Source organism: Notolepis coatsorum, assembly GCF_963971535.1.
Source record: "Notolepis coatsorum genome assembly, chromosome: 16".
NCBI classification, from domain to species: Eukaryota; Metazoa; Chordata; class Actinopteri; order Aulopiformes; family Paralepididae; genus Notolepis; species Notolepis coatsorum.
The window spans coordinates 11538716-11553672 of NC_140180.1; the positions used below are offsets into that span (position 1 = coordinate 11538716).

The 14957-nt window shown below is 40.0% G+C and overlaps 1 protein-coding gene across 3 annotated transcripts in view; it reads left to right on the forward strand.

Annotated features, from left to right (window-relative positions):
* maea (macrophage erythroblast attacher, E3 ubiquitin ligase) overlaps positions 1-14957 on the forward strand; it is a 53586-nt gene that overhangs the window by 4656 nt on the left and 33973 nt on the right. For all 3 annotated transcript variants that reach the window (XM_084332499.1, XM_084332501.1, XM_084332500.1), the window contains exon 2: positions 7588-7770. In XM_084332499.1, the coding sequence (XP_084188625.1) occupies positions 7588-7770 (183 nt within the window). The remainder of the gene's footprint in view (positions 1-7587; positions 7771-14957) is intronic.

Sequence of the window (14957 nt, forward strand, 5' to 3'; positions counted from 1 at the left end):
CCTATATACACAACACCAGTAAAGTATCACACCCAATATAGGCGTATCTCAAGTACCATATTTAGGTGTAATCGGCACATGCCCTAAGATTAATTGTGATTCGTGATGTTGACTCAAAAACACATAGACATTTAATTATATTGTGACTATTAACGGGATACATTGGCATGTCGCTGTGCATATTGATATCATAGAATTGTGGCATTTTAGTGATTGACAAGTATAACTAAACATTCATCAGCTCCTCTAATCCGGTATCATCATTCATGCCTGTCGGATCAATGATTAGATAAGATAAGCGGAGATATTCCTTTATTGATCCCCTTGGGGAAATTCTGGTACCATAGCAGCGTGGGGAGGGGAGCCGGGGAGGTATGGGCAGGGTGATACAATATAGACATAAATATAGGCAATACAATTTAGATCTGAATATGAAAAATATAAGAAATTAATGAACAGTGTAAACAATATAATTAACTCTGAATATAAAATATGATAATAATAAACAGTGTAAACAAAGCTGCAGATGAGGGTCTGTATGCCCTATCGGTTATATTGTATGTTACAATAAATATAGGCAATAAAGAATTTGAATCTGAATGTATACCATGAGTAGTAGGCCTAAAAGTAAACGGTATACACAAGGACGGTGCAATAGTATAAATAAGATACCATAACTGGCATGATACTCGTCAGATTAGGCTGCTGTGTGACGATGTCACGATGGGCAAGGCTTCCTAATCGGGTGCTTTTCATTATTAAGTCTTATCCTTGGATCACGTCTCCAGACCTTCAGTCTACGGTTTATCTTGGCACAGAAATTGATCGGATTCGTTATTAATATCAGGGCAGAGGGACGTGGAATCTCTAGACCTCGGCTAATTGCGATTCCTGCGAGGGAAGTCTTGCAATTTTTGCGATATGAATCCCAACATTCGAGGGCACGTGTATTTCTTTGTTGTGTCTGTGTTATCGTTTTCATTGCAAGGTGTATTGAAACGATGCTGTGATTCCTGTGGGGTTCAGGTGTCTGGAGACGCCTGTTTTGTAGGCCGGAGCGTCTCCGCAGCCCTGCGGCGCTTCGTTTAGAATGGCGTCGTGACACGCCCTTTGTTGCCTTCAGCAAATATTGCAGCCACCTGTGATTTGGATATTGCAATTTTGATTAATTGTTCACTCCCTAATTAAACGTCTGTTAGGAGTGTGCAGTGATTCAATCCAACAAGGATTTCTAATGATTTCTGTTATTTCTGACTAGGGCAAAGATTTGACGCATCATATAATAAAAATCTTACATCTAATTTGAAATCAACCTTGATTTCTTACTTAAAATAAGCGTACGAAGGTAATGGGACTGATTCGGTGGGTGATGGTGCAATTAAAAGATTCCCATCAAGTGATTAGCTCTCAGAATTGTTTTAATTAAATTGTTAATTAAACATGCAAATTAATTTGGTTTATCAACCTTGCAGATCGACGCGGTTGAAACTCCACATAATGATTATTTACACACCTAATCTTTGACTCGTGTGTCAAGAGGAGAAAAATGTGCACCAGCAAAGGTGGCTGTAGGGGTGAATGGAAACCAACATCAAGATGGGTAGCTCACCAGTAGCTCTGATTTATATTAAAAATATATATAAATTATACAGCACAAGTACAATAAGTACAGTACAACGAAAATAAGTTTGGCATCTAACCAGAGTGCAAATGTAACAGTAAAGTGCAATAGTAATATACAATGTACTGGTGATTTAAACCGGTTATAATATATATATAAATAGTAATGGTGTGATGTAATGGTAATGAGTAATGGCGCTAATCAGATGTATTATGTACAGAGTTGTAGTATTAATATGTACTAGTAAGAGTAGGTAAGGGATGTGTACAGAATGATATAGATATACCGGTAGTATCTACAGATTTGTAAAAAGGATTATATGCCGGTATGTATGACAGATGTTGATAGGGTAAGAATAAAGCACATGCCAACCTGTAAACCTGCCCTCTCTCTCCGGTCATGAATATTGACGACAACACCAGTTGAGGAGACCATATATTACGTCGTAGTCGTCAACATCTCGGTACTACACTATACACCAATGACTAAAACCTTGACCTTTATTTTTGCTGTCTGACTAATTTGGAGGGGGGGGGGGGTCAAGTCAGTAGCTAACTGTCAAACCTATACAGAGTTTGAACCAAATCAAATAAGAACAGCAAGTTATCACAGCTAAATGCATAAGATAGATGCAGGTGATTACACAATACCCCCCTGTGTTTTGCATGCGAGTGTAATAAAAAAAAATATATATATATATATATATAATAACAATAATGAAAAATGTGTTTGACTACAATAGGGCTTGACGGATAATATATCAGTCAACCAATATTATAAGCAGCAGGGATCACAATTAAGAACCGTCCCAAATAAAAGAATGGTCGCCTCTTTAATGAATCCTTTCTTTGTCGTCCCTGGGACATCCGCCGGGACACCCGTTTCCTTTGCGACAGACGAGCACGCACATAGACACGAGTGAAGAAACGCCCCCTTTTGTTTGTCCGTGGGAAGCAGCGGTTGTGATTGTGGAGGATCAAGAAAAGAGGGAGGGTTTGAGATAGGTAAATTCCTCCTCGCACTGTGTGTGTGCTGGTGTAATGACTGGGCTGATGTTTAATACTAGATGCTTGTTTGCAGGCAAAACTATTTATTTCGAGGGCAGAATGCGCATGCGTCCCCCGGGGAGAGACACCCCCCCCCCCCCCTCCCTCCAGGGACATGGAAATGCTTGCGTGCATGGGCAGGTTGTTGGTTGGACATCGCATGTTTTCATTCAGACTGTTCCTGCACTGATGCTTGAAATGTGTGAGCTTAGTGAAACAACATGGCAAACGTACAAAACAAAACGTTGCTACCATGTAACATCTCCGGTCTCTCTTTCTCTTCTGTTCTCCCAGCTGTTAACAGACTGTCAATGCTACCTGGCTAGCTAGCGAGCTGTAGCCAGCATGCCGTTCAGCAGTGTTAACAGTTAATAGGGTCCCCTCGCAATACACTACACACAGTGTAGGTGCCGGTAAAAACAAGGGGAAATATATATTTTTGAGACTAAACAATATTTGCAGAAACATACACATTTTATTTTCCTACTGACTATTAGAATATTAAAAAATCTGTGTCCATCCCCACTTAAGAGACTGGTGCAATTTATCATTTGTCTGTAAACATCATAGGTTTACCAAAACACATTCAAATGATAATGCAGGAAGGACCATTTTCTATCCACTCAAATATTTCCATCACCATTCAGCAATCGGATGCTTCACAAAGGACCCACTGCACACACACACACACACACAGAGAGGCTGAACTGCTGATTTCTTTAATAATTCATTGCCTACTTAACAAACCGGCAGCATTTCTGCCTGCATGTGCGTTGGCCTGAATCATATGTTTTCTCTGCAGGACTGGCCATTCATTCTGATTGACTATTCAAGGATTGTCATTTTGAATGGGAATTCACCTTCTTCGTCACGTTAGTCTGTTTCAAGTTCTGTGTTTTCTGTTCACGCTACACTGCCACAACTCAACAGTTGTCAACTTGTCACAGTTAAATACACACATAAGACAGATGCAGGTGATACGAACAGCAAGTTATCACAGTTAAATACATAATGTACTCTGTACATAAGACGGATGCAGGTGATACGAACAGCAAGTTATCACAGTTAAATACATAATGTACTCTGTACATAAGACAGATGCAGGTGATACGAACAGCAAGTTATCACAGTTAAATACATAATGTACTCTGTACATAAGACCGATGCAGGTGATATGAGCAGCAAGTTATCTCAGTTACATAAGACGGATGCAGGTGATATGAGCTGCAGCAAGTTATCAGTTACATAAGACGGATGCAGCTGATGAGAACAGCAAGTTATCACAGTTAAATACATACATTAAGCTCCACTGGTAGTTATCAGCCAATACTGAAAGCCTCACTAGTAGTTATCAGCCAATACTGAAAGCTTCACTAGTAGTTATCAGCAAATACTCAAAGCCTCACTAGTAGTTATCAGCCAATACTGAAAGCTTCACTAGTAGTTATCAGCCAATACTGAAAGCTTCACTAGTAGTTATCAGCAAATACTCAAAGCCTCACTAGTAGTTATCAGCCAAACATCACACACTGCCTCTTTCTTCAACACAGCGGGTAAATGAGAGCTCTGTGGTAGAGAGGTTTTCTGAAAGTCCTCGTGATTAAACGTCCCTCGGTCTGAGAAGTGAAGAAGTGTAGATTAATGATGCTCTGATAAAGGCACTATGCTGAAACACGTTTAGAGAACACGTCTTGCAGGCAGCTCTACATTTCCTTTTGGAGTGCCGGTATTTCCAACAAAGCATTCGCTATCTTGATTTATGGGATCTATTACCATGGTGGCGATTGAAGCTTTTAAGTATTCAGGTCAGCCCTACTGTGTATGTTATTTTGTGTGTATGATGAAGATGTATTGTGTGTGTGACAACAAGCGAGCTATATTTGCGAGTTGCAGCAGGCTAACGTTAATTCCAGGAACACAAGCATTCATTCAGAAAGTTACATCATTGATTAATGTCTGAGCTTCCACGTTAAAGTATGGTTTTGTTTTTACTTAATAGCGAAAGTGAGATAATCCAACAAGCGAGCTAGTCGACTGCTGTCATTGCTAACGGCTAACGCTAGGGGACCAGGCTAGCGTAATTACCGGAACAAAAGCATTCATTCTGAACGTTAATGAATGAATTAGGCTGTAAACATCATAGTTTTACCAAGACACATTAAAATGATAATCCAAGAAGGACCATTTTCTATCCATTCAAATGTCCTTCAGCATTCAGGAAGATTCCACAAAAGAATGTGTTCACGTTGTCTAATTGTCGACCGACTGGAGTCAAAACGTCTTGGAGGAAGCTTTGCTACACCGACGCCTGCCTAAGCTTCCTGTCTGCTAGTGTTTTGTTAGTTTATCTCAGGTATCTGGTGCGCTAGCTTTTATTCTATTCAAATAAGGCATAAAAAAATATTGTTTGGTTCCTGTTGGTTGTCAGTTAAGGCCATGGGTAGGTAGGGAATTTCTTTATTTAATTAAAATGTCCACAACATTTGCATGTACTCTGCCAGCATGTTTAATATCCATAATACTAAAGGTTTGACTAAGATTTTTATGAAACTTTATTGTAATTTATTTTAATTTTTTATCTTTTAACTTTTTTTTTAAACTCATAAAATAAATTGGGTCGCACCTAAATCGGCAGGGTCGGTCGGCAACCGGAACCAAACCATTTTTTCTTTTAGGCCTAAGACTCAAAAAGGAGTAACAACAAGCCAGGATTTCTTTGACTGCTACTACTTTACATTTTGCCTACTGTGGCATTTAATAAATCTTTCCGTGTGAAGTGGCCAGAATATTATGTGCTTGAATAGTTATTTTTTTTGTCTTTTAAAGTGCTGGTTCTTTCTTTTTCTCTGAGAACCAGGGAAGGTTTTTTTTCTGGCACAACTTTGCCTACTTCCAAAGAGAACAGAACAAAGTCTAGACGTGTCAAAACTCCAGCAACACTTATATGGTATATAGAACAACTCCTCTGTTAGACCAACGCAGAGTCAAATATAGAACATCTTCTATCTGTTAGACAGACACGTCAGCTGCTTTTCATCAGGGTCATCATGGAACTCACTACATACAGCAGAGCAGACAGACATAAACACATTACAATACAGTAACAATCATAGTAATCATCTTTACTACCTACCTCGTACTAATAGTCTACCCATATAACTCTGTATGATAGCATGTACAATAGTGCTACTGTATATATCGTATATAGACATTTATATATTTATATTTACTGTGCTTATATATACATCCATATCTGCATTATAATCCTTCAGTTCTGTTACCTACTTATACACCTGCATATAACCCATAACTCTGTATGATAGCATGTACAATAATGCTTTATATATATATTTATTGTTACCGTATATATATATATATATCTGTCTGTACATACCTGCACATAATCCTTTTTACATATCTGTAGATACTATATCTATATCTCCCATACTTATCCCTTACCTACTCTTATTAGTTACACTGCTGGCCAGTATGACTTAATACCATAGTGTCTTTATACCTGTATCATTGTACATATTAATACTCCAACTCTGTACACACGCATCTGATTAGCACTGTACTCGGTAGTACTCATTTATATATTATTTTACCAGTTTAATCGCCTGTACATTGTACACTGTGTACAGTATATATCACTATTGCACTTTACTGTTACATTTGCACTTTGGATGCCACTGTACTTGTGCTGTAACTGTATAATGACAATACATTTGAATCTAATCAAACAAACCGTTTGTAATGTGTTTCATGATGACCCTGATGAAAGCCACAAGCTGGAAAAAAAATGTGTTCTATATTTTACAAAGAGAACAAAGGACTTCAAAAGTATTGATTTAGATTTGAATGAGACATATCCTCCTCTCACTAGATTTATTCTCCCCTGTTTTTTTTTTTTTTTTTAAATATGCAACATCTCAGAATAAACGGCAAGGGGAACGTTAATTAGTGCCGTCCTTGACTGAAAATATTCTTAATCCACTTCAAGTCACAGGACTTCGTCGAACGATTTTAATTTGAATTAGACAAATCTCTAGAACCGTGTGGTGTGTCCCACTACATGCATGCTAGTCCACGAGGAAGCACCTGTTTTAAATCCAGTGCGTACCAGAGACGGACCGGGCATTAATCTTGTGTGGTGCTATCGGTATTTTTTTCTTTTTCTCAGCTCCTCGTGGGAGAAGGTCACTCCAGAGGAAGGATACGGCCCGTTTGGTTTCATGATGAGAAAGCGATTACAGATGTGGTCTCCTTGAATGCTGTCATCAATAAAGAACCCTGATTAGAATCACAGTTTCGCTGGTCTCCAGTGTTTCCCACTGGGTTCTTTGTGTGGCGGCTGGTTGCAGCGGGAGAAGGCGGGCGAGGAACTCCTCTTTTTCTCCGCCTGATTTTTCTATGCTTTTCTCCCAATCCCAATTTAGTCGTTATGCCAATCCCCCCCCCCTACCTGGTTGTTGTGCGCATGTTCCTCCTACTGGTCGGTACAAGGGAACCCTGAAGTCCACCACATGCTTCCTCCGACACGCGCCGAGACAGCCAGTGGCTCTCTTTTCACCTGGCAGCGAGGACTCTCATTGGTGAAGCATAACGCGTGGGAGGTCACGCTGCCTTCACCACTTCCTGCCTTTGGCTGAGCAGGCGCCCAGACCTGATCTGTAGGAGTCGCTGTCCACAACGCCAGATTACCACCCACGACTTCCCTCCCGCTAACTCAGCCAAACGAATTAGTATGACGATCGGCCCAAGCCGCAGGCAATGCTGACTCCGGGAGTCGAGACCGCAGCCTCTTGCATTGGTGACGAGCGCAATCTCCGCTACGCCACCCGACCGCCCCTCCCCTATGAGACTCTGAACAAGACTGATGATTTTGTCTTATGTCCCCCCCCCCCCCTGTCTCCGCAGGTCCCCTACGAGACTCTGAACAAGCGCTTCCGGGCGGCCCAGAAGAACATCGACCGGGAGACGAGTCACGTGACCATGGTGGTGGCGGAGCTGGAGAAGACCCTCAGCAGCTTCCCGGTGGTCGACTCTGTGGTCTCCCTGCTGGACGGAGTGGTGGAGAAACTCAGCGCGCTCAAGAGGAAGGTAACCAGCATTAGCCTGTTTTTGGGCTTCGAACTTCGTCAGGGTTTTTCTAGTTTTTAATTACAATTTTTTTTAATAAAATATTCTCATTAAATCCTCAATTTTATTAATCTGATTAAATCAGTATTTTTTTTTATTAAATCAACTTTCTTTAATGAATATAACTCATCATTTTCGTCAACATAAATAATCCAATAAGAGCACGGTTGGTACGAAAGTGATGGTGATGTCTTGATGGAGTGCCAAGCGGATGCAGATAGGCTACATCATTTATGATACCGTACAATCATGTTTTATAAAAAATGTATGACGAGTCATATACTATAATAGTATAATACTATAATATTAGTGTAGCCTAATCTTTATCTGCAACTGTGAAGAAAAACCCCATTGGTTTAAACGGAATGAATAGACACATTAAATAGACACATGTTTTTAGAATTCGAACGCCAACGTAAACGTCAAACGTTTGGGCTCAGCCCTAACCAGCATATATATATTTATTCTTACTGTATATATATCTATCCACATTTGTCTGTACATACCTGCATATAATCCTTTTTACATATCTGCAGATACTATATTTGTATCTGTACATATCCCTTACCTACTCTTACTACGGTAACTAACATATATATATTTATTATTGCATATCTAGCCACATCGGTCTGTACATTTCATTTCAAACCTTTATTTAAACTCGAAAGGCAACTGAGGCTTCCCTCATTTCCAGTCACGTCGAGTGTACACACGGAGTTAAGCAAAAAGAAAAGGAATATAAAATCACACGGCATATAAAATGATAACAATAAGACAAGTAAGGATAACAATAAATTAAAACACGTACAACTTGATTGACAAAGGTTGCAGATCAAGGTTTTAAACTCTGCAACAGAGGGGAGAATCTCAAGCTTTAAGGGCTGTTGGAGTTGATTCCATGAGGTAGAGGGGCATCATAATCTAAATGCAGATTTACCCTGTTCAGAGCAAACTCTGGGGACCATAAGGACCAGCCATACCTGCATATAATCCTTTTACATGTCTGTAGATACTATATCTATAGCATCCTGCGCTTACTAGTTACGCTGCTGACCAGTACAAATCACTGTACATATTAATACTACAACTCTGTACATACATCTGATTAATTTATACATTTTATACCAGTTTTAGATTTTTTGCAGCAATCTGTACCAAGCAAATATGTTTTATTTCCCGCAATTTGTATATCGCACTCTCATTTCCACTATTGTTGAGCCCTGCCATGTATCCTGGAATTTAGCTCCTATTTATTCATATAAAAAAAACGATTCCAGAGCTAATCGGCTGAAGTTAGATTGTAAGCCAAATTCTACTGGTAACTGGAAATGCTGCTCCTTGGCTCAGCCTCTCTTTGAAGGCGCTGGTGGAAAACACTGGGAACCCGGGATGCTTGTTTCACCGTGGCTGTGATTTCCGTGTTACTGCTGTGGCCTGGTGTCCCTGCTCGCGGTGGAATGTTGCTCTACAGGTTTATTTTGTCCCGGGAAGCCTCCCTCCTGCAAACCCCTCATTACCGTCCTACTATAGACGTCCACATAAAGCAGTTCCCTCTCTTTGTTTCCGATAGGGATGTACCGGTATGATACTGGTGTCGGATGTCGCTCTGCGATGCCAGGCTAAATGTGCTCATCCGTATCGGAAAATTTCCCCCAATACTAAAACCAGACACCAGGCGTCGTGAATAACGTACCAGGAATAGTTTTGGATTAGATTCAAATGAATTTTCGTTATACAGCACAAGCACAGTACAACGGAAAAAAGTTTGTACAGGTAAATGGCTGCATTTATATAGCGCTTTTTATCCAAAGCGCTTTACAATTTGTTCCTCACATTTTACCCATTCACTCACACCGATGGCAGAGGCAACCAAGCAAGGTGCCAACCTGCTCATCTGGAGCAATTGGGGGTTAAGTATCTTGCTCAAGGACACTTCGACATGCTGCCCGGGAGGAGCGGGAATCAAACCCGGGAACCTTCAGATTACCAGACGACTGCTCTACATCCTGACCACGGTCGCCCCTGATTTAAACTGGGTATAAAATATATAAATTAGTACTACTGGGTAGTGTGGGTAGCATTGGGTACTGTTCACATTTGAACTGATATCAGTACCAGTTCTTGGAATTCGGTATTGGTACCCAGTGGTACCTTTCTCGGTACTTAACTTTATCTGTAATAACAAAAACATTTAATTTCAAATTAATTGTAAAAGATAAGTCCAAACTTCAAAATGTCAACATTGTTATTTATTTAGATTAGAACATTTAGTTATTTTTTATTGTAACACACCACACAAAATAAATCACATGATCATGTATTATGTTTGTAAACGTTTAAAGATCAACATTATCTGGCCATCCTCAGTAAATATGATCAAACTCCTCTGACCTCATCTGCTCTTTCCAAAGACTGGACACAGTAATATATATTTGTGGAAAAGGCTCCCTCTTGTCTAGTTTATTACACTCTTATACTAAGCATATAAAGGTAGGTACCGAAATGTGGTACCGGTATTGATCGAGTGTGAGTCGGTACTCTGTAGTACCGGTGTAATTTGGTTGGTAGTTGGTACCCTTAAAAGTACTGAGTTCAGTACCCAACCCTACTACGGAGTATAGTGCTAATCAGATGTATGTACGGAGTTGTATGTATATAGTGATACAGGTAAAAAGACATTATGGTAGGAGTACTATGGAAATCAAAGGTGGTTTTGCTGCATTATTGACACATAGAAGCCAGGGATGGGCGCGATTACTGCATCACGAGTACTCGCTGTTTCAACTAAACTCCAGTGGTTTTTGAGGGTGATCGGTTAGATTCCAATCAAACGCATCCAGTAGGTTTGTTTCCGATACTGATAGTCATATCGGCTGATACGAGTTTTGTTTATAGCAGCTGGTATAGCAGTATTATAGGTCAGTTTACATTGCAGATGGCATTCGTTATGTCTGTCTCAGACACTTTGTAATAGTACCACACCACCAACATACATTTACATGTACATTTACATTTAGTCATTTAGCTGATGGTTTTATTATAATTTTATTTTATTTTATTATTTCTATTTTATTATTTACACAACCTACAAATTATGTACAACAGATCAGCAGGAAAGGTACAACTCTTGAGTGCTACAGTCTTGAGTGCATAGTAGTATAAACATATTAGCATAGTAGGTAGTAATATAGGCAAGGTATATTACTTAGTAGCATAATGGTAAAAGACCATATGGAGGTTAGTAATTATTATTAACTTTTTTAAATTTCAGATATTGATTGAAGTGTTTTTAGGTTGGCTAGCATGCGACAATGACCACTCCGCTGAGAATTGACTCATCAGTCAGTTTTCACAATCCACGACTAGAAAGCATTATTGGAATTCCCCCGGACCCCCTGCCCCCCCGGAATGCCCATAACGATCGGAGGCCGTCGGTCGACCAATCAGGACATCCATAACATCCAGGGGCTTTTCTGCTGGTGCTCATGGTACCATTTGTCAACATGATGTTCTTTAAGCCTGGATTACAGGTAGAAAGCCTGGATTGCTCTCAGACAAAAAAGGAGCCCTTCATACCAAATCGTATCTCTCTTATTGGCTTCAGAGAGCTTTTGATTTGTCTCTAAAATACTGTTGTGTGATCTTACTCCCATGCAAAACCTACCACACTGCCCCCCCCCCCCTCTCCTTTCCACCTAAGCCTTTGTAAAAGCCAGGGTCTTTAGTGAAGCTGTGTACTACAGTGGCTCGGGAGGTAGAGCAGTCGTCTGGTAATCTGGAGGTTCCCGGTTCCCGGCTCCCAGGACAAGACTAACTGCTCCCAATGAGCAGGTCGGCACCTTGCATGGTCGCCTCCACCATCGGTGTGTGAATATGAGTGAATGGGTGAATGTGAGGAACAAAATTGTAAAGCGCTTTTTGATAAAAGCTGCTATTTAAATGCACCATTTACCGTTTAGTGGTGGACTCTACTCCAAAATGGGATCAACTGAAAAAACATACTCTCATGAATTACTTGAGCAATTGTTTAGCGAAATCTATAGGGCTGACCTTCGATTTTTTTTTATTCAAAGCTTCGGGGCCGAGATTCGATTTTAATTCGAAGCTTCGAAATAAAATAAAAAATAAATATATATATATATATATATATACCGGTGTATATATATATATATATATATATATATATATTTTTTTTATGTTGTGGGACTTGTACAGCACTTTGTTCAACTTTGTCAGTGCTGTAAAGTTTAAACCTTTTTAAATCTTAGACAAACTAAACACTTTGCTTCCATGAAATATTGTAAGCCGTCATTTGAGGCTTTATAAAAGCAGCACAATGAACACAAATCTGTCGGTGCCGAGTCCGACCTCATCTTAAATAACAAACGGCTACATTTATTTAAATGGTGTTTTCATTGGATGTTTACTGTTAATGCTTGTATGTCTAATTTTATGTTATGTTTAAAAAAAATAAAAAAAGAAAATACAAAAGAAAATAACAAACAGCATTGCTTGTTGTAGTTAACAAAGAGAGGCAGAGTTGATTTAGCAAAAAAAAAAAAAAAAAATCATATACCGGTATATATTTATTTTTTTACATAATCTAATTTTATTTTCATATTCGAATCCCATGCCCATCGAACGAAGCTTCGAAGTATTTAAGACAGCCCTAGAAATCTATTTTTACAACACATCTTAAAACGCATGACCGCAGCAATAACAAGATATTGTGCGGAAACACACACACGCCACCAATTTTATTATGTCTCACTTCGCGGACCTAACGATGCACAGCAATATACCCTAATGCGTATTGACAGTCAAAACAGTCGGTTACCATTTGTAATAATTACATTACACCCCTTCCTGACATAGAGCGATGCGAGCGAGCGAGAAAAAGTGATTAAATGTATTTGTTTCAATCAGACTATCCTGACCTGCCGCGGGCGACAGCGAACTGAGCGGCGATGTCGTTCCCCCCTCAAATATTCGCTTGCTGTGTCTCTAGTTGAGCGATTACGCGGCCGAGTCCCGCCCCTAAACACTTTTTATTGGTCGAGAATCGCAGGCTGCTTTGCCCCTGTGCTTCCAGGTAACACACACAGACACACTTGGACACGCGCTGCGTCATATCAGGACCGTGTCGTGCGCGATTTCGTCTCCAGTTCGCTCGCTCGCTGCCTGTCAGGAACCGGTGTGACATCCGCTACATCCCCAGTATCGACAACAACAAAAAAACATTATGGGGGCATCCCTACTCTGGGTGTGTTTTATTGTAATCGAGGGATGCACCGATACCACCTCTTCACTGCCGATACAGACTCCCAGGTCCTAGACCTTCAGTGTCGTCTGATACCGAGTACCGATCCATGGCTTTTACTGAACAGTAGACTTAGTTACACCAGCATCCGTTTGGTGACTTTGGACAAAAATGATGGAGATATAATACATTTTTCTCCATGAGAGAATCTTTAGACTGCATCTTAAAACTCATGACAGCGGCACAGCACACACACAGACGCTACCAATTTGATTAGGTCTCGCTCCGCGGACATAACGATGCACAGCAATATACCTGATGCTTAATGCGCATTGTCGCAGTTAAAACGCAGTGTGTTACCATTTGTAGTAATTAATTACATTACCTCCACTCTTGTCTGCTGCAGGTCTCTCCGCTCATGAAACGGCGGCATGACCGTATCAATAGTCTATGAACATGTTGTTGGCACAATTTGCAAATGTACAAACATGAACTGCCATTTTTCTTTTATCTTTTGGATAACGCTAAGCTAACAAACCTTCCGTGGTGAGTGACTCATATACTATATCCACGCTCCACAGCTTCCTGCAACAAACTCATGCCTTGCAGGATTTCAGATTTCAAAACGATACAAAAAAAATGCATTTAATTTTATTTTTATTTATTTTTTACATGTCTTTAAAGTCATTTATTTGAACTGTAGGTTAAGTAGGCTTCAAATGCAAGCTGGTAGTAATAGACCTCCATAGAGCTTAACTCCTGGAAAACCTTAAATCAGTATAAAAAGGTCTTTATCTTAACCCTTTCACTACCACACTACAGAAGGTTAACCCTTTCACTACCACACTACAGACTATTAACTGTAGTACCACTGTAGTTTCACTGTGGTAGTGAAATGGTTAACCTTCAATCCAATCCAATCCACTTTATTTATAAAGCACATTTAAAAACAACAAAGTTGACCCAAGTGCTGTACAAGTCCCACAACATAAGATAAAAATGTAAAAAAAATTAAACAAAAGCACACAGTAAAAACAAATACAATATGTCACATAAAAAGGCAGGTCTCTCAAAAACTGTTTAAACACCGAAAGCCAGAGCAAATAAATGAGTTTTGAGGCGTGATTTGAACACCTGCAGACTGGGGGCCTGCCTAACATGCAGTGACAGCTCAAACTTCTGTAGTGTGGCAGTGAAAGGGTTTAACCCTTTGTCGCGTGGCAGTGAAAGGGTTAACCTTCTGTATTGTCTCAGTGAAAGGGTTAACCTGTTGGTATTGTGGCAGTGAAAGGGTTCAAAAAAGATATATATATATATTAGGGATGTTATGCACGCTATAGAAGCGGGCTGAAAAATCGATTATCTTATTTCCTGATCAGCACACACACACTCACAGCCACACACACACATATGGGGCACGCTGATATATAGGTGAAAATAGCTCTGATTATCCCAAGACTGGTCAAATAGATTCCTTACCTCAGATCAGATGTTCTCAAAAATGATTATTCCAATTCCTGATCGCCATTCCAAATATCGATCGCGTTTATTGATCCAACGCTGGGTGGTCGAAAGACATATTCCACGCTGTTCTGATGGTGGGCAATGAATGGGATCGGCTCGGATTACATCCAGACTCTTTTGTTCCCATCCATTTCATTCAGTCCAATCCAATGGGGTGCAATACCATCCGTGAGAGACGATAGGGGGCGGTATTTTCCCTGTTCGAGCTCAGACAGATCCCCACTGGTAACGTGAGGCTAGATTGATGAAAAATGAATGGAAATCGATAATAATAAAAAATAACGATTTAAAAACGAGATTTCTCGTCGGTTGCCACTCGACGCATGGCATGAACTAACGAGATTTCTCGTGGCTGGCACTCAAA